Below are 24936 nucleotides of genomic sequence, written 5' to 3' on the forward strand. Positions count from 1 at the left end.
ATTTTGTTTGTTTTATTGAGCAACTCTGAATCGTAATTGTCAGTTAACATTTGTCAATTTTTACTGTCACAAATCATAATGTCAAATGATTCACAGTTTTTAACGGCAATTTGCATAGTACTCAGTTTAGTTACTGTTCGCGGTTGGCTTTTGTGTTACATTGAAAATGGGTTGTCGATTAACGGAGCACATGGTAATTGCTCGCTCTAAGTTTTCTGATTTGACCGCAATAAAACATCTAAACTGCTGGTAAGTACCTACTAAGTACGGAACCCAGGGCTTTCGTGGTTCGTTCCGCTAGTGAACTTGCGTTCATTCACCTTCTGAACCCTTAAATAAATCTTCTAGATTTAATAAATCTTCTAGATTACACATTCTACAAATGTACAGCATGGTTGATCAAACAATGGTATAACAGCTGATCGAAATTGCGTGAAGTTTACCGTATATAAATTTGACCGTTATGAAATATTCTTTATCTACCTACGTTTATATTAATTTATCTATTATTAATTTGGACGCAACGTAGGTAGCGTCCAAATTTACTAATTGCCACCTCTCGTCAATTTAAGCAATAGCATACTATACGATTCTTTGCCTTGATTTATATTCCGAAATTAGGTATACTAAATCATATTTACAGATACAAATATTTTTATATTGGTTTATGATGCCTAGTAGTTCCATATACAGGAACTTACTTGAATATTGCAGCCTTAAAGCCATAATAAGCCTAAAATTTATTTAATTAAATAATATTAATTTATTAATTATACTTTTTGTAGTTCTAGAAATTCATTTTATGTACCCTAAAAAAGTAAATAGAATGTCTTTTGAAAAAAATTCTTCTTCAGCTTGCTCATGCTTCAGTCTTGCTCCTGACAGCCCGTATGGACTAGATACAATTGTAGAGTAGTTATTAACATTGTTTATATATATAGGATTTAAAACTAGTAGTGTGTTCAGCTAAACCGTTGAATTGTCAAATAACTTAAAAATCTTTGTTATTGCTCTCTGGATAGAAAATTAGGATATATAATAGGATAGAACACTTGTTTTTCCAAATACATTTATTAATTTTCATTTCCTACAATTTTACCCTGATAACAAATAGCTGTATTATGTAAATCAGATTTGTACTTTTTTCTTCTTGTAAATAATTGCATCTTGTTAGAAGCTTGTATAAGTTGAAAACCACACAATTCACTGTTCAAAGTTGACGACAGTGGCCCTTATGTCAATATTTGCTTTGCAAAAATTAATTGTGAGGTTTTAGAATATATTTCATATTTCACCAAACTCCAAAAACTTGTAACTAAATTTAAATCTTAATTATTTCACTGTAATGAATTGGACAAAACTTAGAATTAGACCTCTTTATTTAATGCTTATAGGCTATAAAACATTACTACAAATTGTAATTTGTTTGCGAGTCATAGCTAGAGGGGCGTTAAAATATTAGGTATATAAAGATGGTGGGGAGTTGTCTTTCATTTTCTTAATTGCTGATTATATGAATAGTGAACAGTAATTATTGTGTCTATGCTTAAAAGTTAAATGCATTTTTGATGATTTCTACAAAAATGAATATGTTTATATACTTTTACTTTCGACAGCTTTGGGGAATAAATTGCAGTAAATCTGCTGTAATACTTGAACGGCCCCTTGTCAAATATAACACTTGCAACATGCCAAAATGTCATGCCAATATTAAAATATTCCTAAAAATTGGGATTTTATGATATTGTTACAAAGACAGGTTAACTTAAGTCAATTTCAATACATTTGCACAAGTTAAAAACGTTTTAGTAAGGTATTATAACTTACTAAAACGTGATTTATTGTGGCCATTTTAGAAGATGACCCTTGTTTTCAGGAGCCTGAAATATAGTTTCAAGTGGTATAGTTTTCAGTAAACCCATTTTCAGGCGTATCAGGGCTAGTTATGCCTATAATGAAGGAATTTTCTAGGTGTGGAACAAGGACTGAATGATATGCGAGAGAGAGGTAAGGTAATGTGCGAATAAAGTGCAGACGAGTGATAAAATACCGTGTGAAGTGTGTGTAATGGATGTAATTATTGACGGTATATTGTGTAATGAGTGCATTTCTGGAATAAATTTGGGTTCTTCATTGATTTATCAAGGAATAAACCCTTGAAGTGATCTACAGCATTATCTATCCAATCCCCTAGCTCGTAACAAGTTGGTCTTGGAGATAGTTAGTTATCGGATACTTGCTTTTCACATGCAGTGTGTATTTTGTGTGTTGGATGTGTAAACACATCAAGCTTAGTGTTAAATGCTGGTTAAAGTGCAGTCAATGAGTTGTGGCGTTCGATGCATGCTATTTAATTGTAATGTTATATTAGCAGCACTAGGCTTATCTTAATTACTATAATGACTATATGTATCAATAATTATATTAATTACTTGTGCTTTTGCACATAAAATAGAAATGATATCATACATATAATTCAATAATAGTGGGATTTATATGCCCTTCAAAGCAAGTAGTTTTGGGAGGGCCATGGAAGAAAAAACGATATCTAAGATAAATAGGAATCATGAAAAATACAAAAAGATTAAATTGTTAACACCAGCAAATATGACGTTTTTAAGAAAGTTATAAGCTCAATACATTATTTAATGTGGTCCACCCACCCAATTAAGGTACTTTAGCTACTTTTGCCAATTTCTTCAAATTATTATAAATAATTTAATAAATTATTTATAATAATTTGAATTATAATAGGATAACCAATGCTTATTTCATTAATTAAACATTTAACAGTATATTTAAAGTAATCTTTACATGGAATCTTTGATCGTTAGTGAAATCAGATAGAAATTCTTAGAGATTTCTGTATCTATTTTTGATCATTTGTTTTTTATAAAAGGCAAGTAGGTCATCAGTCTTCTGTGCAGGTCAAGTTGTCTTTCTGGCCTATTTCCATTCTCATTATTCCAGTTTGAAACTCTGACCTCGGGAGCATTGCATGCTGAAGTCACTCCAATAATAAATGTAACACTTTAGATTTAATCATTTAAAACAAGGTCTTAAGACATTAATAAGGGGTGTGAGTGGAGTTGTGATTCTGGACTAACAAAAAACTGTAATTTGACTTATTTATGGGTTCTTAAAACTCAGTGACAAATCTGTTACCTATAAACCAATTGGAAACAAGAATGTTATTTTACAATTCATGATTGTATGAAAAATAAAAAGCTCACTTATTACCACCACAAGTCATCTACACTAATATTATAAAGAGGAAAACTTTGTTTGTTTGTAATGAATAGGCTCATAAACTGCTGGACCGATTTTAAAAATTCTTTCACCATTTGAAAGCTACGTTATCCATGAGTAATATAGGCCATATTGAATTTTGAACAAAAATAGGGTTCCGTAAGATATTAGGGTTTTTCGGACACAAGGTGTATAAAATCAACCAAAAAATAAAAAAAGGGGGTAGCATAGCAAAATGTTCCATGTTGGCATGTCCTAAAAAGGTAGGCTAGGCATTAAGGAGAAACGAAGTTCGCGGAAGCAGCTAGTGTTTTATAATTTATTGGCTTAAAGTATATGATTGCTAACATTTGGTTTGCACTTCTAATGATTAACTTAAATATATATGTAACTTAAGTAGTTACATAACTCTAGCATGAAATCTTTTATGTAAGATATTTTTGTGTTCCTTATTACTGAAACAAATAACAAGATATTACCCGATTTGACATGTAGTGCTAGTTGTGAGTTCCATAGAGATAGTATATACTTATGTGGGTACAACTTTTGCGTATAATTTCAATGTCATTACTCACTCACTTCCCACATTGAAACAATAGCCTATACATTACAGATTTATTGTATGGATCATTGGTTAAGAGTTATATGCGCAGAATTGTGTAGCATTTTGGAGTTATAAATAAATTTTAGTTTATTATGCCACATAAGATATACAGGTATCACTTATTCCACGTCATTAAATTTGAACCTGTAGGCATAGCATGTAGGAATAGAATTTATGATCAGTCTGATTTTCGTTTTTAATTACTTAAAAGGTTTTTGTAATATTGCTAGGTTCTTGTTAATGTGTGGCTGAAGAAGAAATGCTAAGAATTTTTAAAATTGAGTTTTTTTTGTTACAAAACATGAAATTATTTTCTATTTCTAGCGCCTTTTTAACCTTGAATACTACTACCTTTCTCATAAACCATTCTAGATATTGCTGAAATAACCAATAAATTCCGTGTTTTTTGAGTTTGACTACATAAAATTCTTGTATTCCTAATTCTTTTGTATTGCTTTGCAATTGATGAATCCGTTTGACTAGATTTTTAGTTTATTTATTATTTTAAATTAAGCTTGGTTGGATTATATATTTTTTATGAGTTGGTTATGCTCTTCTCGGAGTCCCATCATATTTCTTTTTTTTGTTGTTTCCTTACAAGAAGCAGTTGTCCTGCTAGTTTTTTTGTAGAAATTGATGTCGTCCTTGTTATAAACTAATACATGGCTCTAGCATTTAGGATATATATATAATAATTACTGGTCTTTTAATTTGGATTTAACTATCTTCCTTTGTTCGACTTTATTAAAATACATAGCCTACACTTTCACCGCAGTAGGGTTCTAATGGTAAAGGAATTAAAATCAGTGGTGATTAATGATTTCTTTCATTTTGTACCTTTAAAAGTGAATACAAGACATTTTGACTTTGCTGGCTGTAATCCAACAGTCAGCCTGGCGCCGTTATATGGGTCGAGAAAGTGCTCCAAGTAAACGAATTTGTCATGCAGTCGGAGTCATGATTACGATGAGTCATTGTGTATTGTCCAGGAGAACGGGGAAGGTCACGCACGCCTACGCCATTGTACTGTAGATGTGAAACGAGCAATTTAAAGTATTTGTTCGTTTATCCACACATCCAAAATCCCGTTATGAGACTTAATAACGAGTCATTGAAATTGAAAGTGACGTCAGAGACGAATGTGCATGCACAAGGCTTAAGTCCGAGCGGTATTGCTCACATATCAGGATCGGTACTCTCAAATACCAGCTGTTTCCTCCAAAGTCAGCGAAATGGCTTGTCGAATTGTCATCTCCAATGTATCGAACTGATCGACTTGGTCCTCTCTCTACTCAGGGACATTGTGTCTCTATGCGTGTTCTACTATGGAGAGTGTCCTTTAGGTTGATCCCTCCTGCCTCTTCGTACGAGCCGTTTTAACTCCAAATTGCATCCGCATCACCTTCGCTGGAAGTCTTTCACGGTTCACATGACATTTTCTTCTGCGAATTAAGAAACTGTGGAAACGACTCCCGGTGGAGGTCTTTCGAGATACGACCTCCAACTGTTTATAGAAAGAGTAAATTTAAAGGCCGGAAACATACCCACTTAACGAAGGACGAAGTTGTCTGACAAATTCTTCCTTTTAACTTGTCCAGGATTCATGTTAGCAGGCTGATTACGTGTTAAATAAACCGCCTTATTGTCGAAGCAGGTTAATATCTTTCCAAAACACGAAACGAGTTATAGATAATAATTAATATTAAACAATTGCTTATATGCCGATGAATCGCGTGACTGGCGCGTGCGCAACGAATCAAAAGTTTACATTTAAATAGTTTTTGCTTGTTTGTTAGCATGTTTGATCTATTTTAATGATTTATGTAAATAAATAGTTTTGGGGCTTCCGGGTTTCATGGGAAATGTTTATATTTTATTATCTCGTGTCACAGGAGCAATTGCAAACAGACAGGAGGCTCACCTGCTGTTTAGTGATAACCCCATGAACACTTATATTGCCGGAAGGCTCGCAAGTGTGTTGCCAGCGTTTTGAAATTTAAATTGAAATATTTTGTTTATCAGGGGCGCCGATGTCGGAGATGTCAGCGTGTTGAGGAAGATGCCCAATGTGGAAGTTCTAGCGCTCAGGTATTGTTTTAAATGTGCTATAGTCGATAAGTTAACCTTTTCGATTATTATTAACTATATATGTCTTTTAGACTACTATATGATAACATACAAAATCCTTCGACACCCATTGGCTCATACTCTTCTCTTAGTCTCAAATTGGGTTCACAAAGATGAAAGGAGAGTATCGGTTTAGAAGTATATACAGGTTTCACCCCTGATGTTAATAGATATAGCCCATGGACACTCTTAATAGCAGATTTTAAGAATTTAAGAATGACAAGTGACACTTGAAGCGTTTTGGCGGGTTCATGAAATTATTGGTTATGGGTAATGGTCTCCTCTTGAACTTTCCATTTGGATTGCTTCCTTCAAATCTCCCCAGGAACCTTTAGGATGTCGTCAGCCCATCACTTTTGTGGTTTTCCTAAGTATCTTTTTGCCGGTTGACCACCGGACCATCTTTTCACTGTAGACATTGAATGAAAGTATCGCGTGCCCGCTGTCAGCTGTATTACCCGAGTTACACGAGGCTAGTTTTTCAAGCTAGGATAGCATGCTAGTGTCAGTAAGCTAACAAGCTAGTAGTTCTGGCTTCGTGTAGACATAACTATTCATTTCTGAACTAATAAGCTCGTTTACAAGCCAGGATAGTTTTTAATAGGATGGGTTGAGTTGAAATGAGTTTTTAATTCTATTTTTTAGGATAGCGCTCCCCGCCACTGATTTTCCTATCCTGGCCTGTGTACTACCTTTATGTGACCGGCGAAGCTAGTTTTCAGTTGGCTAGTAAGCGGGATCCACGCGTTTTGTTTATTTTTATCACCGTGACGTGTTTCTGAGATTTTATGATGCCCAAATTAAGTATGGATATTAATTTAAAGTTTGTACAACCGTACTGTATATGTCTGAACGCGCCACCCTTCCAAGATAAAAGACAAATCTAAACGTGATTCAGCACTATAAAAAAATGTGTCGAATTAGAGACAGGGACAGATAGACAGCTTTTGTAACTCTTCTTCTCGTTCGTCTAGTATGAATTGGCACTGCTTTCGTAAATTATTCAGTCCAATAGTTTTTTTTTCGTATGCAGCTCATTTTATACGTGTGGTCACCTCAGTCACTGCAATAACTAGCTTAAAATCATCCTAGCTTCAGGTAAACAGAACTAGCAAGTTCCAAGCCAGGACAGTAACAGTAACTCGGGCATAAGACGTGGACGTTAGCGAGTCCGTAAACTTAGTTTTTTTCGCTCTAATGAGTTATCACTTCGTATTTTGTGATTTTTTTATTAGATAAGTGTACGCCTGCTTTAGTTTATGTTGTGTCAGATGTCAAAGTGACATAAGGTTGCCATTCCGCAAAGTTTGAAATTCAAAAATGGATCGTCATTTATCGTTATTGATCGTCGGTTATTGGCTAATGCAAATTCGCTGATTGTTCAATTACCGTAGAGTAGTACCCTCTGATTTGCTTAGGCCTTGTATCTCGGAAAATGACGAGTGTTATGTAATAAAGAGGAAGAACAGAATAGTGGAGGAGGTATTCAAGTGGTGCCCAAGGTACGATAATTGCGTAATATGATGAAAATTTAGAAGGTGGGTAGACCAAGGAAACAGCTGATAGGTACAGTGAAGGCAGAGACTTTTGACGCCATTGCCATAACGGGGCACACAACACATACTTAGAATTAACTATAAATGTATTTGTGTTTGAAAGTATCGGAAATAAGAGGCTATTATGATTATTATGTACCTAATAGATGAGGTTAAAATAAAATTGGTATTTTTCAGCTTAAACAAGATCCGTACGCTGGTGGATTTTTCGTGTTGCCATCAGCTACGTAAGCTCTCAGTTAGAAAAAACGATATACAGGATTTGGCCGAGATCAGGCACCTCAAGCATCTTCCTAATCTGACAAATCTCTGGCTGGACGAGAACCCGTGTGCCAGTCATGCTGAGTGAGTAGCTTTGTGCTTATGTTGTCCTGGTACTGCACAGGAGTCTGATGAAATCCAAGACCTAAAATGTGGTGTGATTAATTAATTAATTACGTTTGCTGGTAATAATTTGAATTGAACTTTAATTCCAAAGCTATTTGGTACCTGAGACATTTAAAACAAAAATTACTGCTGAAATAATATTCGTCGTTATTAGGTACAGAATGACAGTACTTCGTAATCTTCCGAATCTGGAGAAGTTAGATAATGTTCCCGTTACACCAGAAGAGGTATGTACGATTATTTATTACAAATTGTTTAATAAAGAATTTAAAAATGCTTCCTGTTTCCTTTAATGCTGGATTTTCTCCTTGGAAGCGACGTTATTTCTGACATGGGTTGATCACTAATGAAAAGACTGTCGTGTTAGACGGATCTGCAGTTTCTTACCAATGCCTTTGACGATGGGGAATATGTTCTTGAGGTGGTTCCCTTCCCGATAAGGTTTATGGGTTGCTCTTGAGAAGACGGGGTCGTTTTTATACAAATTTGGTGAACTAAATATACGAAGAGATCCTCACGTGTATTTGCAGGTCCAAGAGGCGATGAAACGTGGCATTCTTATACCAGAATCTGGATCTGATGATGAAGTGTGTCCTCAGGAGGTAAGTCTCATTTTTAACCGACTTTTAAAGTGTGTGATGATGGAGGAAGGTCTATCTTCTATGGTCTATCAATATTCTTGAAAACTTATAGGAATACTAGCTGACCTGGCAAACGTCGTTTTGCCATGTATATCATTTATAATAAAAAATAGGGGTTGATTGTAGAGGGTTGAAAATTTAGGGTTGTATGTATTTTTTAATGCTGCTGATACAGTGGATAAAAAAATAAAAATGTATCTAATAATTTAAAAAAAATATTTAGGGGTGGACTACCCTTAACATTTAGGGGATGAAAAATGGATGTTGTCCAGTTCTCAGACATACACAATATGCACACAAAATTTCATGAGAATCGGGATAGCCGTTTCGGAGGAGTTTAACCACAAACACCGCGACACGAGAATTTTATATATAAAAAAAGTGATTACATATAGACAGTCAGACATAACATTTATTACTAACCAAACACAAAAAAAATAAAAAATATATATACATTATAGGGTTTTAGAGGCGACACTTATTGTAGGTATTTGATGTTGCATAAATTTTCTTTTTCATATATAAGTACAAGCAGTTGTTGTGTCTCACCATACCCTTGATGTCATTACATTCGGGGTTAAAACGCGCGATATGAGCTGATTAAGAAATGAAAAAGGGAAGTGGTCCCTTAAATGTCTAATGTTATGTTTCAGCAAAGACATAATCGGTACCTCACCGCGCGTTCATTCGAGTCGAGCCCCGAGAGAGTACGGCAACCGCAGTACGCAGGGGAGCTGGTATTAAAATATATATATATCAAACATCATTTGAATTAAATCGGATAAAGATTTAGCATGCAGTGGTTAATTTTTACTAACAATGTGTGTTTTTAATACTAAACATGATATGCAACGAGTAATATAATAGTCATAGTTCACTAACTACGCTCATTAGAATGCGGTATACAAAATTAAATCTCGGTAGCAAAGTAACGTAGATATATATTATTATGTATTGAATTTAGTAGTTAGTTTCCGATTACCCCTTCCCGATTACCTCTTCTCGACTAAAAAAGCTCGCAGGAGGCCCCGACACGTACTTTCGCATCCAGATGTTTCAATCACAATAGCTAACGACAAATTAAAAGCCGCCCGGCCATTAATAGTAGCCATAAACAACAGATTAGGGTGAAACACTGCTTTCTTGAGGCGAGGAGCTTTACTTCGTACTTCGCTAACTCCAGTGAGTTTCCGTCCTGCCCTTCAGGCGATTGACCACCCCGCGACGGCCCAAGCCGAGGTTCGAGTCTCACAGGAGACGCCCTTCTGCGAGTCGCGGGAACCCCGCCCATTCAGGCCGAGCTAAGCTGTAAAGGCCCTTGAGGCCAACAGCGAGATTAAAAAAAATACTTTCCAATGAAAGTTATCGACAATCCCATCCCGGGGTGAAAAGCTGGGCTGTAAAGACCCTTTGATGAAGCATTCCATTTCCCAAAGTCAAAAGCTCCCTCCGCCGATTAAGTTAATTGAGGATATCACCGGGGAAGGCGTGGAATCTTTACTTCGTGCATCGCCGAGTTCGCTCCCATCCTGCCGCTCAGGCTATCGACGATACGACAGCTCATTTCACTCACTCTGGTGAGCCTCCGTCCCGTTTCGAATCGACCCACTGTATGCACAGTAATCGCTCAACAGATCTGAGTCGTGCCATTGAGGACCATCAGGTCGACAGGAAAAAACCTCTCAGCTCAGCTGAGGCCTCTCGTAAAACATTGTATTCGTCGCATGCGTGGCTGTTGGGTTGTGTACGTTCATACTAATATGTGTGTGTGTGTGTGTTAGGAAAGCGATGGCTCCGTCGAAGAAAGCTCGGAACCCAGATCTCCGGTTGCGCCCACGGTAAGTATATAAAATTATTATCTTAAAGTCCGGCAACGTACTTGTGCGCCTTCCGGCTGAGTGCATGGCCCCATTGCAATAAAATATATTATACATTTGTCTGTCATATGAAACCAAAATATTGAATATTTTATTAAGTACTAGCTGACCCGGCAAACGTTGTTTTGCCATGTTTTTGTGCCAAAAAGTTTATAATTAACAAAAAAAACATAAGGGTTGATTGTAGAGGGGTGAAAATTTGGGGTTGCATGTATTTTTGTATGGTGTATCGTAAAAAAATAAAAACGAAAAATTTTGTCTAAAAAATAAATAAAAAAATTTAGGGGCGGACCACCCTTAACATTTAGGGGGATGAAAAATAGATGTTGTTCGATTCTCAGACCTACCCAATACGCACACAAAATTTCATGAGAATCGGTCGAGCCGATTCTCATGAAATTTTGTCCGGAGGAGTTCGGTTATTAACCCCGTGACACAAGAATTTTATATAAAAGATGGAGCCATTATGACGCAACGAGGTATCCCTATAACTGTTTGATTGTTTGGCAGTTCCCGCCGTCACATCGCCGAGTCGCGTCGCCAGTAAACGAGAGGTACTTGCACCCAGCGATGACCACTTCCCATTACGAGGTAAGTTCACGATAATAACACTAAACATGGGCTGCATGAAAAAATTATTTTTTGCCTAAAATCTTTCAGCTTACGTATTTATTTTTATTTCCTCGAACAATGTTTTTAATTTGTTTCAGCCGAGGACTACGAGGTCTACGGAGGCGCCGTCGCTGAAGCGTTCGGTGTCGACCAACAGCATCAAGGTGGGTCCGAGGATTTGGACATTTTCTTTCATTCCTCCCGTCTTCTGATCCGTTTTATGAAACCGAATCTGGATCTTCAAGTTCTCCTAGAATGACACGTCAACTTTCCGCTTGGCCCGCTTCCCGCTCGCTCTGCTCCACTCTCCGAAAGTCTTCCCGCCTCGTCCCAACTTTACGCTCATCATCTTCTTTAGCGGCGACGCCGAGGCGAGTGAGATTCATTAACTCGCGAAACGGACTAACGATGATATAGTCTGATCCAAAGTGCTCGTATTTTGGTCCACATATTTCTTTGAGAGATCACACACAGACGCAGACACAGACGTTGAGTGACACCACTCTTAGACTGTAGTATAGACTCGTAGTATTTTAGAATCGGTACGCCCTTTTTTTGAAGGGCCATATCGAGTGATACCGCCGCCCGTAGACGTACGTAGACGTTGCCGAGAGTTCTCGAGAGTAGCATATCGGAACGTGTACGCTTAATGTTTCAGGACTTCTCATGCTCGTCGAGCACTGGCGATTGGAGACAGTACGATGCGCCTGCGCAAGACTGTTACGAGCGAGCGAGTGATCGGTGAGTTATATATTTCCATTTTGTAAAGTAATATAATTTTAATAAAATAAAAGGTTTTTTTTAAAGAAAATTTTATTAAGTCAGCTTTGATCGGCGCCTGCGCATGCGCTGACTTTTAAAACGTAAGACTGCGTCAATATTCAATTATACCATTTTTTTCTTTTACTCTTGGTGTAAAAACTTAGTCCTCAGTCGAATTTTCTCTCTGTTCCACACCAAACAATGCTTCATTTTCAAATACTTCAATTATTTGGCAGTTATTCGCTGTCTTGCAATAATCGCGACGCAAATAGTTTTTTACAAAACCCTATCTGGGGAATAATTGTAATTAAAGGTGTTTATACACCTATAAAAGATTGCTGATCAGATTCTTTAAATGTGTGTTGCGGTAGGCATTGCTTTTAAAAAGATCTTGCGCTCCACAATAGTGTTCAGTACTTTGTGGAGCATATATTTGTATAAATAATTATTTATATATATTATCACGGAAGAAAACATAATATCAATCCATCGTCATCCACTATCTATGGGTGAATTTCAGCATTGTCAAACGGGAAACGTCATATTCCATTTTATATATTAAACCCGGGCCTTTTTTTGATTTTAACATATAATTCCAGAAGCGATACACACTCCTTCCGGGAATGGGAGAGGGACGAAACAGGCGAGGTAGAGAGAGGGATAAATCCCGGGACGAGGGAGTACCCCTCCGCTGTTATGGACGGGCGGAGGGGCGTAGCCAGGCGACCCGTCACCATGGTGAGATCATATTGACTTCTCGAATCTTCTGAAATTCGTCGTCGAAGAGTAGAGATTCATTGAATCACATTTAACAATATAAATTGTATTTCCAGAACTCGAATCTGCTATCAGCTGTTCTCTGTTTAGTGAAAGAGTTGGATTACGCGAGCTTAGAGGTCGTGGAAATGGCTGTCAGGTAGGTTCATGAGTACTATCACAAAACTGTCTTTCTTGGTTTAATTGGTTGCCTTCAAGAAAAGAGCGTACCAATTCTTAAAAGGCCGCCAACGCACTCGCGAGCCCTCTAGCATTGAGTGTGTCCATGGGCGGCTGTATCACTTGACATTGTTTGCCCTCTGTTCTATAAAAAGAAATCAGTTAAATCTTTTGACATATCAATCTATAAAACTTATCTTTGAATGACACTTTGCGTCGTTCCCTTTTTGTTGATTGCGTTCTTTAATATGTAACAAATATATAGAAATAGGCTTATTATTTCATACTAATGCACACATTTTAGAGGCGAACAAGTAACCAAGAATAGAACTGTTATTAAAAGGGCGACGACGCACTCGCGTGCCGTCTGGCATTCAGTGTCATTAGCATAATATATACAGACAGCGCCATCTCTTGGGAAAATGAGTAATAGTTTTACGTAACTTGAATTTTCAGAAGTCGCATGGATGAGTTGGCGAATAGCCAGTGACACGAAGACAATTATTAATGTTACAATTGCAATGGAATCGGTACAAAGCTATGGCCATTTCCCGGCTGACACTCAAATGAAGCAAATTAATAATAACAATACATATTAGATTTTTTTTATTTTCAGACATTACTAAACACCACAAAAATATATATATTTTAATATTATTTACTAAAACATTTATTTAATAAGAAATAATTGCCAACCAAAGCAAGCGAATTAGCATTATGCACAACGTATACAAATCATTAAATGAAATGAATTGAATCTCTAAAGGATACTTAATGCAATTGTTATTTATTGTTTCGATTTTTACCTTTTTATTTTTTTTATTTTATTTGTTTGCTTAAAGTGAATATTTATTTTTAAATCAAATTGACTCAAACTAAAATAATTTTAATGGATTGTAATTATGTATTATTGTAAACTTATTATTATTATTATTTTTTTTTTGCATGCTAATTAAAGTGAATATTTATTTTTAAATTACATTGACTCAAACTAAAACACTTTTAACGGATTGAAATTATGTATTATTGTAAACTTATTATTATTATTTTTTTTTTTTTGCATGCTAATTAAAGTGAATATTTATTTTTAAATTACATTGACTCAAACTAAAACACTTTTAACGGATTGAAATTATGTATTATTGTAAACTTATTATTATTATTTTTTTTTTTGCATGCTAATTAAAGTGAATATTTATTTTTAAATTACATTGACTCAAACTAAAACACTTTTAACGGATTGAAATTATGTATTATTGTAAACTTATTATTATTATTATTTTTTTTGCATGCTAATTAAAGTGAATATTTATTTTTAAATTACATTGACTCAAACTAAAACACTTTTAACGGATTGAAATTATGTATTATTGTAAACTTATTATTATTATTTTATTTTTTTTGCATGCTAATTAAAGTGAATATTTATTTTTAAATTACATTGACTGAAACTAAAACACTTTTAACGGATTGAAATTATGTGTAAACTTAGAATTTTTTTTTTTTTGCATGCTTATTAAAGTGAATATTTATTTATGATTATCCGGTCAATATATTCTTGAAGCCTTGTTGTATGTACAAAAAAACTTAAACGATTTTAAAACAAATGGTGACTTTCACCAGTAGGAGTGTGCGACCAACCAGGCTCCAGAAGATAAACCACTCCTTATATGGAAATTGTATTCGTAATAACAACAAACTCCCAAGCGAAATTAGAGAACTGTCACTAAATAAATTCAAAGCCCTTGTTAAATGTAAATTAATTAATAAAGCCTTTTATAAATGTGACGAATACTTAAATGATCCTAATCCTTGGGATTGATTTGCTCCAGTTCAAACAATTTGTATTAAAAAAAACCCTAAAGGAGATTGAATATGTATCTTATACAAGGGAATCGGTTATAATTGCAAGGCACTGAGACTGCTTGGCTTTATTTATTTATTTTATTTATTTATTTATTTACCTGAAGGATCTCAACAATGTGTATCGCAATGGTGTCGTGGCCATGCGTGACACGGAATCTTGCCAATAGCTTTACGGGTTGATTTGTAACCCCAAACGCAAGTCAAATTTGTGTGCTAATGGTTAAGTGACCATGCGTCAGCTGATGTCACTACCATTGAAAAAGAAGGACAGAATAATGGTTCTATCTTTTTGAATAAACATAGGCAGAACTGTGCTTAAATCCCTCCAAAACAGTTATTCCGAATTAAGTGCCTTTTATCAAACATTGTATTCGTTTGCTCCATACAAAAAATATCATCACATATAAATCACGATTAATTAATAAATAAACTATCAAAATTAAATACCATACAAAATATGTTTTGGCTATAAAAGGCGTTATCTATTTAAAATATTAATCGGCCTTATCTATTTAATATTTTAATGTTAAAAATATGAAATGTAAATAATGTAGAATAAATTAAAGTGATATAACTTGCCCGAGGTATTGTTTTCATTTCACTATCAACCCTTATCCAATAAAATATAGAGTAGAGAGAGAGCTGCCATATTGATACTTGACATTTGTGAAGGAAAATCTGTGTTCTGTGCTAGAACAGACAAAATCACTTTTCACTAAGCGTGGCCTTATTAACCAGATGCCTTGAAAAACCAATGTCTGTTATTCAACAATTAAACATACATAAGTAGTAATAAATAATTGTAATTTCGCGCGGCGGGATTTGGGGGTATATATATAGGGATGATCGATGTCCGAATCGAAAGCCCAGTGAATTTTGCATTAATAATTGACATTGAAATAAAATACAGTGAATTGGTTTTTAAAAAGAAACAGAACAAATTATTACATATTCCGATATTTTTATCAACTAATTTTAAAAAATTTGGTCATTTGTGCTGCCGTCGAAGCGTCCGAACGTGTTTTTCTCAGAACACTTCGATATCGTAGCCTTACGATAACACTTCTTCTCATTCGGTACGCTCTTGCCAGAGCGGTCATGATCGCTATGCGGTAGAAGTAGAAGGCGCAGATGTGATGCGCTTCACGACGTTCCGCCACCGCTGCCTATTGCAGGTCATCCTGCTGCACATTACCGTGTCTTACGAGGACAATGACAAACTGTTCTTCTCAGAACATCCCATATGAATTGAATCGAAAGACGAAAGTGTGTACAACCGCAATAAATTAGAATTGTGTCACAATGACAATTGACTATGACATATCAAATTAGCATCTTTACGACTCTATTTATCTGTAGAAAATTAAAAAGTAAACTTAATGTCAGTATTTGACGGATCGTTCGACATCGTGAGCCGCTGACGCGGGAAGGAAAATGTTGGTTTGAAATCAACGTTTTAGACCTGGTAGAATCGCTCCAGGTCTAAGGTAAGACATTGATCAATACCGTCACTGTATGATTAATTATTATTCTTAATGTTAAAGGGAAAAATTAAATAAATTATTATTGATTATTATTATTGAATACTTTTAGGGATTTTTAAAAGTTCTTCCAATCTAAAATTACAAATATTCTTGTTTAATTTAATATCTTCTATATCATGTGAATAAATGAATGCGTTTTATTATAATTACTAAACCACACTTAGCTCATCCCCCTATCTTACTGATGATTCAAGTTACTAAACAATAGATAAAACGCGCAATTCGCGTGTGCGCAAAAAAAAACAAGTGTATCCATAAAACCGTTTCGAATTCTAAAGAAGGCGTGACTGATTCTGTATATTATATCATTTTTGTGATTTTTTTCAATATATGTAGTCATATTTTTTGAATAAATCGTAACTTATAGAATTTATTAGATTTGAAATTATTTTTCAAAGCTTCCAACTGTGAACAGACAAGAAGAACGAATGCGTAAAGTTTTTACTCCTAAGCTAGGCGATTTCTCAAAATCTTTTTACGAATTAAAATAAAAAAAATTCTAGATGTCGTCGTCATCCGTGTCTGGTGGTGCTGTGGGAGACATCATTGACTTGGATCGTTATATGCGAGCTTCCGTCAGACCTTCACCACCTCACAGGTATAGTTGGTAGACATGATAGGAGACGCATACGAATCACTTTAAATAACGTTCATATTAATTAATAATAAAAATCACAATTGAATGGTACATAGTGAGTATAGGGATTCATAATCCAGTGATGACAGGTCCATTACTGTTACTCCAGTACGCCCTGCACTCTGTGAACCTGTGCGGCCGGGCATTTATCTTGAGTATACGTACGGAGTATTTTATAGTCTGGCAATGTCTCAGGGTAGTTGAAGCATCACCCAAATTTCTAGAAACGAACGTCTCGTGGTGGACGCTGGTGCTGTGGGTCGAAAACCAATATCGTTGAGTTCGCTTCACTCTGATGATTCGGTTCATTCCCACGGGGTTGACTCAAGGCCGAAGAGTTTCAGTAAGCCCAGGCCCCAGGTGGCCACGCATAAGAGGTTTTCACACGACTCTGGCGTCTCTGATGGCAGCCGTGTCAGACGGAAGCGTAATAGGTAAGTACTGATAAACGTGATCCATATATAAGCGATTTGGGTGTGTTGTGGTCCACCTTAGCCATTCAAGAATTCATATGGCTAATCTAAATTAAATAATAAGTGAACGAAAATAGTCTTATGTGCGGAAGTACACACCACTCACTATTTTTTGATCAACCAAAGTTGGGACTAGGGACACTTGTATTAATGAAACTACATAATTACTATATATTTCTACATCGCCGGTTAATTAACATTTGAAAAACTGTAAATCGACTTCTAATTAGGATTAGAGATTTTTCTATTGTAATTTGCTGCTCAAATATTTTATGTTAGGTAACAATTTCGTTAGCTTAATTATATTATAAGTTCGGTAAAATACTTTTGGATGGAAGATGCGTGGATATTTTCTTACTTAAAAAGATTGTTTGTGGTGGAAACTGAACGCTGAGAACACAGCAAAGCTCGATTATATCAGCTATTTTCATAGTATCATGTCATATGGTGTTATTTTGTGGGGTAATGCCGCTGACATAAATTCGATATTTGTAGTGCAAAACCGAGCTGTAAGAGCGATCTGTGGTTTGTCCCCACGGGAGTCACTCCGATGGAAGTTGAAGGAATTACATATTTTCATAAATATTCATATAATAAATGTATATAGGTATATGTATAAATAAATCTTCTCATAAATCATTCTGACTTACATTTATTATATTTTAGGTAACATAATATATATTATGTTACCTACATGAATAAATGAATTTGAATTTGAGACCTGCCAATACTCAGTGTCACAATTACGGACTTAAAGTGATGAAAAATATAAACCATCATTCAATGTTGAAGTTTAAAAGTGTAGGTAACAACTTAAATAAGGGGAATTGATACAATTTGGTACAAGTACCTACTCACCATGTGAATAATGAATTCTAGAAACAAAACCTTATCACACGTTAATAAAAGGTTATTGATTTAAAGAGAAAGTGCACCAGGCCCACATTTAATTAAATGTTCACAAGCCTTAATGCACAAGTAGAACACTTTTTGAGTAAAGGACAGGTTGACAGGATGTTTAAGATTGTAAGTGAATGTTGAATGTTGAAATTACTGACGAAAGTGCGTTCCTTGGGTAACTTATAGAAATAATAAAATGTATGTATTTGTAAATGTATCTGTATTTCTTACAAACAAATGTTCTTATTAAGTTTAAAGAAAATGAAACGTCACTTTGACAGGCATCTGACAGATTGCAGTAGCAAATGCCATTCTCGTCAGTCGTCAATGAAGGAGTTTCGCGTGATATGCGAGCAGACGCTAAAAGAGCAGAGGGAGCAAATCGCCAAGGTCACGGAGCTGTGTGAGAGATTGGCCGCGCCCAAAGGGAGCTCCTTGGAACCTAAAGGTTATCGAAATTGACGTTGAAATCGCGTTAGTTCCACTACTTATATATAAAAAAATTGTGGGTAGGTAGCATAAAACCAGTAGACGGGCATAGACAAACAAAACGCAACTGACAGATAAACGTTATGTTATCTATGGTAAAGTAAATACTTTACCAAAACTTCTTATTATTGTCAAATGACAATAATAAGAAGTTTTGAAGTCGCTCGGTTCATTAGCTTATGGCCATATTATCATTAATAGTGCCACGACCACCGATCGAATCTCTCCCGATAAAGCCGTAATGCAATAAATGGCTGGACCGATTTTGACGACTTTAAGTGTATTCGAAAGTCAGATCAAATTAAATTTGATTTTTGTTCAGTTTGAAATGTTGTATTTAATATTTTTGTACAGGGCAACGCCGGGTGGGTTCGCTACTTATTAGGTAGGGGCTGTGCTCTGCAGTTCTCGATTTATGTATTTATAATTGCAATACTGTCACTAAATTACATACTTGTATTGTATACTGCTTTCACGAGATTTTTTTGAAGCATTTTGAAATTTCCCAGCTGCTACTTTTTAGTTGAGCAGCTGCACGATATGATTCGTCGTATCTTGCAGCAAAGGAGTGGAACTGGCCCCGTTACAATTCTACAGTTTGATATGGGTTCATTTATGAGACTATTAAATAGGCTTGCTAGACAGGCGTGCCCTCCAATAGGCCTGAACTTCGGCTTTAAGGGTGGATTACTGGATTGCAGAAGGTTTTCTGTGGATTTTGTAAAGGCGGCCAAATTGTAAAATAGGTTTAGAATATTTCTCGTTGACATTTCTCTATAAATAAATAAATATTTCAGTGAAGAAAAAATCGATTCATAGCAGCGACTCGAGTGAATTAAGTTCGTCGACAACTACGACCAGTAGACGCAAACGCAAAGATAAGCATTTGGTAATAAATAATACGGCTCTACGACGTTTTCAGGTCTGTCAGTCTAATAGGCAAGTAGGTGATCAGCCTTCTGTGCCTGACACTCGCCGTCGTTTGGTCGGAGGTATGGAAAATCTATTAATTTACAGTTGGAGCTTGAGACTCAAGGATGGGAGTCGCACCCTGGCAATGCTGATTACTATTTCTACGAACATTATATATTATTGAACTATCTACAATTCAAATGAAAGCTATTTTCTTCCTATTTCACGATTAACGATTGAAATTGATGTTATGTATTTAGTGTAAATAGTTAATATAATTAGTACATAGTTTATTACGATTGTTTCACTGTTCATACAACCATAACCAAATAAAATGTTTCTCAGTCTGAATCGTGTAAAACCTACAAAATAATAATGACGAAATTGGACGACTTGAGTCGCGTCTTTCGTCGGCCATTGCCGCCTGCCTCTTCGGGGAGCGTATCCATGTGCGACAAACTTGTTAATACGGAGATGAGGAATCAGGTGATTTTGACAAGTGTTAGTGACGTCCCCGCTAATTTTAATCTAGGGAGGCCCTCAGGCGGCTCAGTGGCGTAGCTACCTAGGGGGCAGTTCCCCGGGGCCCTCAAGCTCAGGGGGCCCTCGAAACCTTACCAGAAATCTTGATCGAACTGAACTTTTGGAAATTTCTACCATTCACAAAATAAATATGACAGGTTGTAACCCCACTTTAAATCATGACAACTCAGTTAAGAGAAATTCAAAAATTATGCGCAGGGAATTCCCCTAAATTCTTTCTTTCTGTAGGTTGGTATTGTTGTCAATTTGATGGATATGTGCGTTGTATTATTCATCGATATGCGTATTTATTGTGAATTGGAGTTAATTTTTCTTTCGAGAATAGTTAAAAAATTAATGCAGGTGTAAGTAATCTAATGTAAGTAATCTAAAATAAAATGTTGAGTACTGGTCAATATAGTAGTTAAATTTTATTTGATTTTACAATTCACATTGATTGAAACCTAATCTGCACCTTACATAGCAGTGGGGCCCCATTTTTTAATTTGCCCTAGGGCACTTCGTTACCTGCAGCTACGAAACTGCCTCGGCCACGCTGGTTCTAATACAAACCTAACAAGGGCCTAAGAGTGAATAAACAATATATTTTCTCATAGACAGTGTTGAGATGTGAAAAGCGGATGCTGGAAGTGACCAGGACCAACGAAGTGGACATCGCGCCGAAGCAACGGCCTAATGTTCTCGTGCACAGGTATGCTAAAGTGCGCACAAGTCCCGAGAAGCTCTCTTCTTCTCTCTTATGTTCTGTTCTTCATTGGACAGCCGTTAGAAGTTTCAGGGTTTGCTGTTCGTTCGGCTAGACTGGAACTCGAACTTAAGTATTTATGAACCAATTCAATTTAGGGTTCTTCAAGAAAAGAGCATACTATTTCTTAAACTTTCTCATGATGCCATCCTTGATATGAGCTAGTGTTAAATGCAAATAGAAAGTCCATTGGTGTACAGGTGGGAATCGAATCTCTCACCAATGTTTGGTATATTTTCCCAGCATTCCGGATGATGCAATAACAATACCTAATGACAAATTAAAAGCCTGTAAGCCTTCAACCAAGCGGCAAGGCGAGGTCCGAATCCGCAGCAAGTTAGTACCGTAGTAGAAACTCAATACTAAGCCGAATAATTCTTCTCATCCAATAGTCTGGTGGAGAGTGACCACTCGTCCGTTTGTTCTGGCTCCGCCATTGATTTAGAAGATCCAAAACAGGTCAGTTAAATATATTCAATTGGACTCAAATAGCATTCAAAAGTATTTGTGCTGTACAGGTGGAGTTTAGGTATCAGGAGCATATGTAGTGTGTATATATCCCTAACACATAAATAGGTAAGGGATGTCTGAGACCCGAGGTAACTGACGATTTTCTGCTAGGATCAGAGGCTCAATATAGGAGGATGACCAGAAAACTTACGGTAATTAGGTCATGAAGGAGACTTCGCCACTTTGAAAGGAAGTGAGAAGTTTATTTGTTAGATTATCAAATTTATTAGATTCTGTCAAATCTATTGTTATAAAATAACATCATAAGTACTACTTACACCTACACATGGATATATGTAATATTATTCTTGTGAGCTGTCGGTTTATCGCACATCTTCAGCAACAACACATCTTTTGTGTCGTTTTTCTGTTTAAAGTTTAGTTTATTTCTGAACGATTGTTCAGAAATAAACTAAACTTTAAATTTAAACAAGGAAGTGAAAAAAGAGGACGTAAATTATGGGCACAAAGATACATTTTCTAATTTTGTTTTCATATCTTAATAATAATACCAGCAAAACTATATACTTATTAAATTTCAGTTATCACAAGCGAAACAAAATGGCCCAAGTGTGCGAGAGAGAGGGAGGACATCCCTTTGCTCGCTCTGTCGCTCGTACTGGCGCTCTTTGTGGCGATGTTTGCCGAGTTATATTAACGAAAATGTATGAATAAATGTATTAAAATGTTTTTTTTATTTAATTTCTGTGACATTAAGAAATTAGTAAGGAAATGATAAGAGGTTAGATTGATAATTAACAATTTATACTGCGTATTCCATTCATTAGGTTTATTTTACATACATGATTTGGTTTCTTCATTTCTCTAAGCGCATGTGCGCTAGCTGTCTCGTATGCGTGTCTCTCTGACCCTTTACAAAGAAGCGATTGCACAAGTCTATCTTAAGTTTGATTCTTACAAACAAGTACAAAAATACCACTATTTTATCAACGTTTTCCATCTCTCTGGCTAGTTTTTTTGTCGAAATGTAACTGATATTTTAATTTCTCACTATCCAATAGTGGGGTTGTGTTTTTCACTGAGAAATATAGTGATATTATTAATGCAAAATAACTATGAAACACCAATTAATAATAGACAATTCGACATGGCTTTATATACGTTGGTACCGTCGAAATAGATCGCAACAACCATAAACTATAGCTATATTATATAATTAATAATTAAGTATAGTAATCTATTTTGTTCTATCTGTTTTGTTCTAGAGCGGTTCAGCAGCTGATAAACAGACGCCATCTTGTTCGTTTCATCGAAATATAGACATTCCAAACAACTCTTTAAGAAGTTGACCGACGCTTATCATTTTTATTCTATAATTTAAAAAAGTTTGCTCACGTCAAAGAATATTATCACTTGACAGAAGATAGGCCGACGAGAAAAAGAAGACGAACCTCTGACATGTACTGACAGAACAAAAGAAAATTTACAGTGAAACGATGGAGGAATAATAAAAAAATTGAACCATTATGAAATACTTGAACACGAAAATATGAAGAAGATCCGATACGGAATATTTTGTCTTTTATATCTTCTCTTCCAGGTAAGTCTTACTTGTTGGATATGCATTCTTTAGGGCTGACTGGGCCAGTTAAAATTCTTTAAACTTCTTGTAAAGAATATATTATTTTATAACATTTCGCTGGTCAAGTACAATGTCGCAACATACTCTTACCATTCCTCACTTACTCTTCTTGTACGGGCAACATGCACAGCCGTACTAATAGACGTATAATGCAGTTGATTCGGATTTTAGCCTCCAGCAGAGAGCACTGTATTCCTCTGCTATCTAAGGCATGGAGTTCTAATGTGATAATAATAATTTAAGCCAATCTATAAACAATAACTCTTCTTTCCTTTAGTACCATTGGAACCCCTTCACGGGTAAAGCTTCCAAATATCAATGTCCATGGCTTTCTTTCTCCATTCGCTTCCTGCTGACGCTTCTATTTCGTCTATCCACCTTTGTCCACCGTTGATTTGTGTATCTTGCTATTATTAAGATGCTGCTGAAACAAGATATTCCTTTGGGTTTGCTAGTCAAACTATTTTGCTAAATAAGTAAACACGTTTTTGACAGACGGCAACCCTAGGTTTCTATCATAACTAATCGTGCCATTCTGGTGTGGTCCACGGATTTCAGATTATTACGTGCAGATGAGATTCATCATCAGAAGAGGCTTATGAAATTCCCCCTCCTTCACCTTGACATTCCTTCCACAACTGAGCGGTTATAGGCAGTGTTTGGGCTTCATAGAACCAGTTACCCACTGACGTACTTCAGAATTAATTTGGCTTAGGGTTCTTTAAGGAACGTAGGAACGTACGAATTCTGAAATTGCCGACAACGCAATTGCGGCTTAAACAGAATAACATGACTACGTATGTTAAGAAATACTTCAGCTGCCCACTGAAGTATTTCCGAACCAATTCGACTTAGGGTCCTTCAAGAAAAGAGCGTACAAATTCTTAAAAGGCCGGCAATGCACTCACGGGCGGTGGTATCACTTAACATTAGGGGAGCCTCCTGCCCGTTTGCCCCCTGTTGTATAAAAAAAACGTATGAAAAACTATGTTTTGATTGAGAATTGCGCCTCCGCTGACAGATTCTGGTTGCAGGTGGCGGCTGCAGTGGCCTGTAAGCGGAAATCATCTTGTCGTCCGCCGCGCTGTCCAGGCGGCTGCAAGCCAAAGTATTGGTGATAGATCCCAGAGGTAGTACATATAATTTTGGGAGTTTTTTCCGGTGGTGATCGTGGTAGTGATTGATGCACCATCTCAAACGATTCGACTCGGCCACTTTTTTTTATTGATGAAGCTTGGCAACGCTCGGCCCACTGATACATGGTAAAAACAAATAATATTTGCACTTAAAGGCAAACATGATATACATTTAGAGATCATACATATATCAATCAAAATATTTATTAAACAAAATAAACATTACGAAAAAGAAACGTTTTAGTTTTTTTCCATACGCCAATATAGTTCTAACGCGTGTACAAAAGTACACAGTCTTTTTTTAATCTGTGCAACACATTATGCCCTTGCTCCTACAACCTTGGCCTTGGCACATATTCCGATGGTACAATGACTGAGTTCCTGGCTCAACAAAAATATTGAATTGAGAAAAATTATGTTCCATAGATGTGGGAGGTATTGATCTGGGCCACGTGGTGTCTGATGCTGGTGATGGGCGTGGTGGATGGCTGCAAAAAGAAGACGATCTGCCGCCCACCACCGGGTGGCAGGCCTGGTTGTGGAGGGCGTTGACATCTGATTACGAATTACGAAACGATTAAGAATAAAAATTGTAGTTTAAGGATCTTTAAACGAAACTCAATCATTTAAAATTGAAATTAAAAGTTGACATTTGAAGACGATAAAAAACGAAAAATGTTAGTTTAAATATAATAAATTTGTTAACTGTATATATTATTTAATTTCACACCACAAAAAACAATAAAAATTAAGTTTCTTATTTTTTAGATTTTTCTTTTAACAAAAAAACAATCTTTCTTTTAGAAAGAAATGTTATAATTGTTACT

General features: G+C 36.0%; 2 protein-coding genes and 1 long non-coding RNA gene across 5 annotated transcripts; all 3 read left to right on the forward strand.

Moving 5' to 3' along the window:
- The first annotated feature begins 109 nt into the window (after positions 1-109).
- Positions 110-13600, forward strand: LOC110993440 (cilia- and flagella-associated protein 410). 3 transcript variants are annotated; one of them, XM_045634244.1, is made up of 14 exons: positions 190-249; positions 1877-2007; positions 5876-5941; positions 7714-7881; positions 8078-8150; positions 8454-8525; positions 9218-9301; positions 10346-10402; positions 10952-11032; positions 11152-11217; positions 11712-11794; positions 12415-12553; positions 12649-12731; positions 13208-13600. In XM_045634244.1, exons 3-14 carry the CDS (start codon positions 5913-5915, stop codon positions 13239-13241), a joined length of 969 nt encoding a protein of 322 aa, XP_045490200.1. In that variant the 5' UTR covers positions 190-249; positions 1877-2007; positions 5876-5912; the 3' UTR covers positions 13242-13600. The 3 variants fall into 3 exon arrangements, with proteins under 3 accessions (XP_022115399.2, XP_022115400.2, XP_045490200.1); XM_022259707.2 differs by lacking the exon at positions 1877-2007 and having other exon boundaries at positions 110-249; positions 13208-13599; XM_022259708.2 differs by lacking the exons at positions 1877-2007; positions 10346-10402 and having other exon boundaries at positions 110-249; positions 13208-13599.
- A 2423-nt stretch (positions 13601-16023) lies between these two features.
- On the forward strand, positions 16024-22041 carry LOC110993379. The gene is made up of 9 exons (XM_022259631.2): positions 16024-16104; positions 16665-16759; positions 17023-17232; positions 18453-18619; positions 19458-19549; positions 19918-20058; positions 20712-20806; positions 21253-21319; positions 21913-22041. The coding sequence occupies exons 2-9, from the start codon at positions 16665-16667 to the stop codon at positions 22039-22041; spliced, it is 996 nt and encodes a 331-aa protein (XP_022115323.2). The 5' UTR covers positions 16024-16104.
- A 556-nt stretch (positions 22042-22597) lies between these two features.
- On the forward strand, positions 22598-24818 carry LOC123690563. Its single transcript, XR_006751183.1, has 3 exons — positions 22598-22931; positions 24008-24103; positions 24536-24818. It is a non-coding gene; the product is annotated as an uncharacterized LOC123690563 (long non-coding RNA).
- The last annotated feature ends 118 nt before the right edge of the window (positions 24819-24936 follow it).

This window comes from Pieris rapae, chromosome Z, assembly GCF_905147795.1.
Source record: "Pieris rapae chromosome Z, ilPieRapa1.1, whole genome shotgun sequence".
NCBI classification, from domain to species: domain Eukaryota; kingdom Metazoa; phylum Arthropoda; class Insecta; order Lepidoptera; family Pieridae; genus Pieris; species Pieris rapae.

Coding starts and splice junctions, on each gene's coding strand:
- LOC110993440 (XM_022259707.2), top strand. CDS start 167: ATGGGTTGTCGATTAACGGAGCACATGGTAATTGCTCGCTCTAAGTTT. Junction 5,942..7,713: donor GTGGAAGTTCTAGCGCTCAG/GTATTGTTTTAA, acceptor GGTATTTTTCAG/CTTAAACAAGATCCGTACGC. Junction 8,526..9,217: donor ATGAAGTGTGTCCTCAGGAG/GTAAGTCTCATT, acceptor GTTATGTTTCAG/CAAAGACATAATCGGTACCT.
- LOC110993379 (XM_022259631.2), top strand. CDS start 16,665: ATGTCGTCGTCATCCGTGTCTGGTGGTGCTGTGGGAGACATCATTGAC. Junction 16,760..17,022: donor AGACCTTCACCACCTCACAG/GTATAGTTGGTA, acceptor CCAAATTTCTAG/AAACGAACGTCTCGTGGTGG. Junction 20,807..21,252: donor CCTAATGTTCTCGTGCACAG/GTATGCTAAAGT, acceptor CTCATCCAATAG/TCTGGTGGAGAGTGACCACT.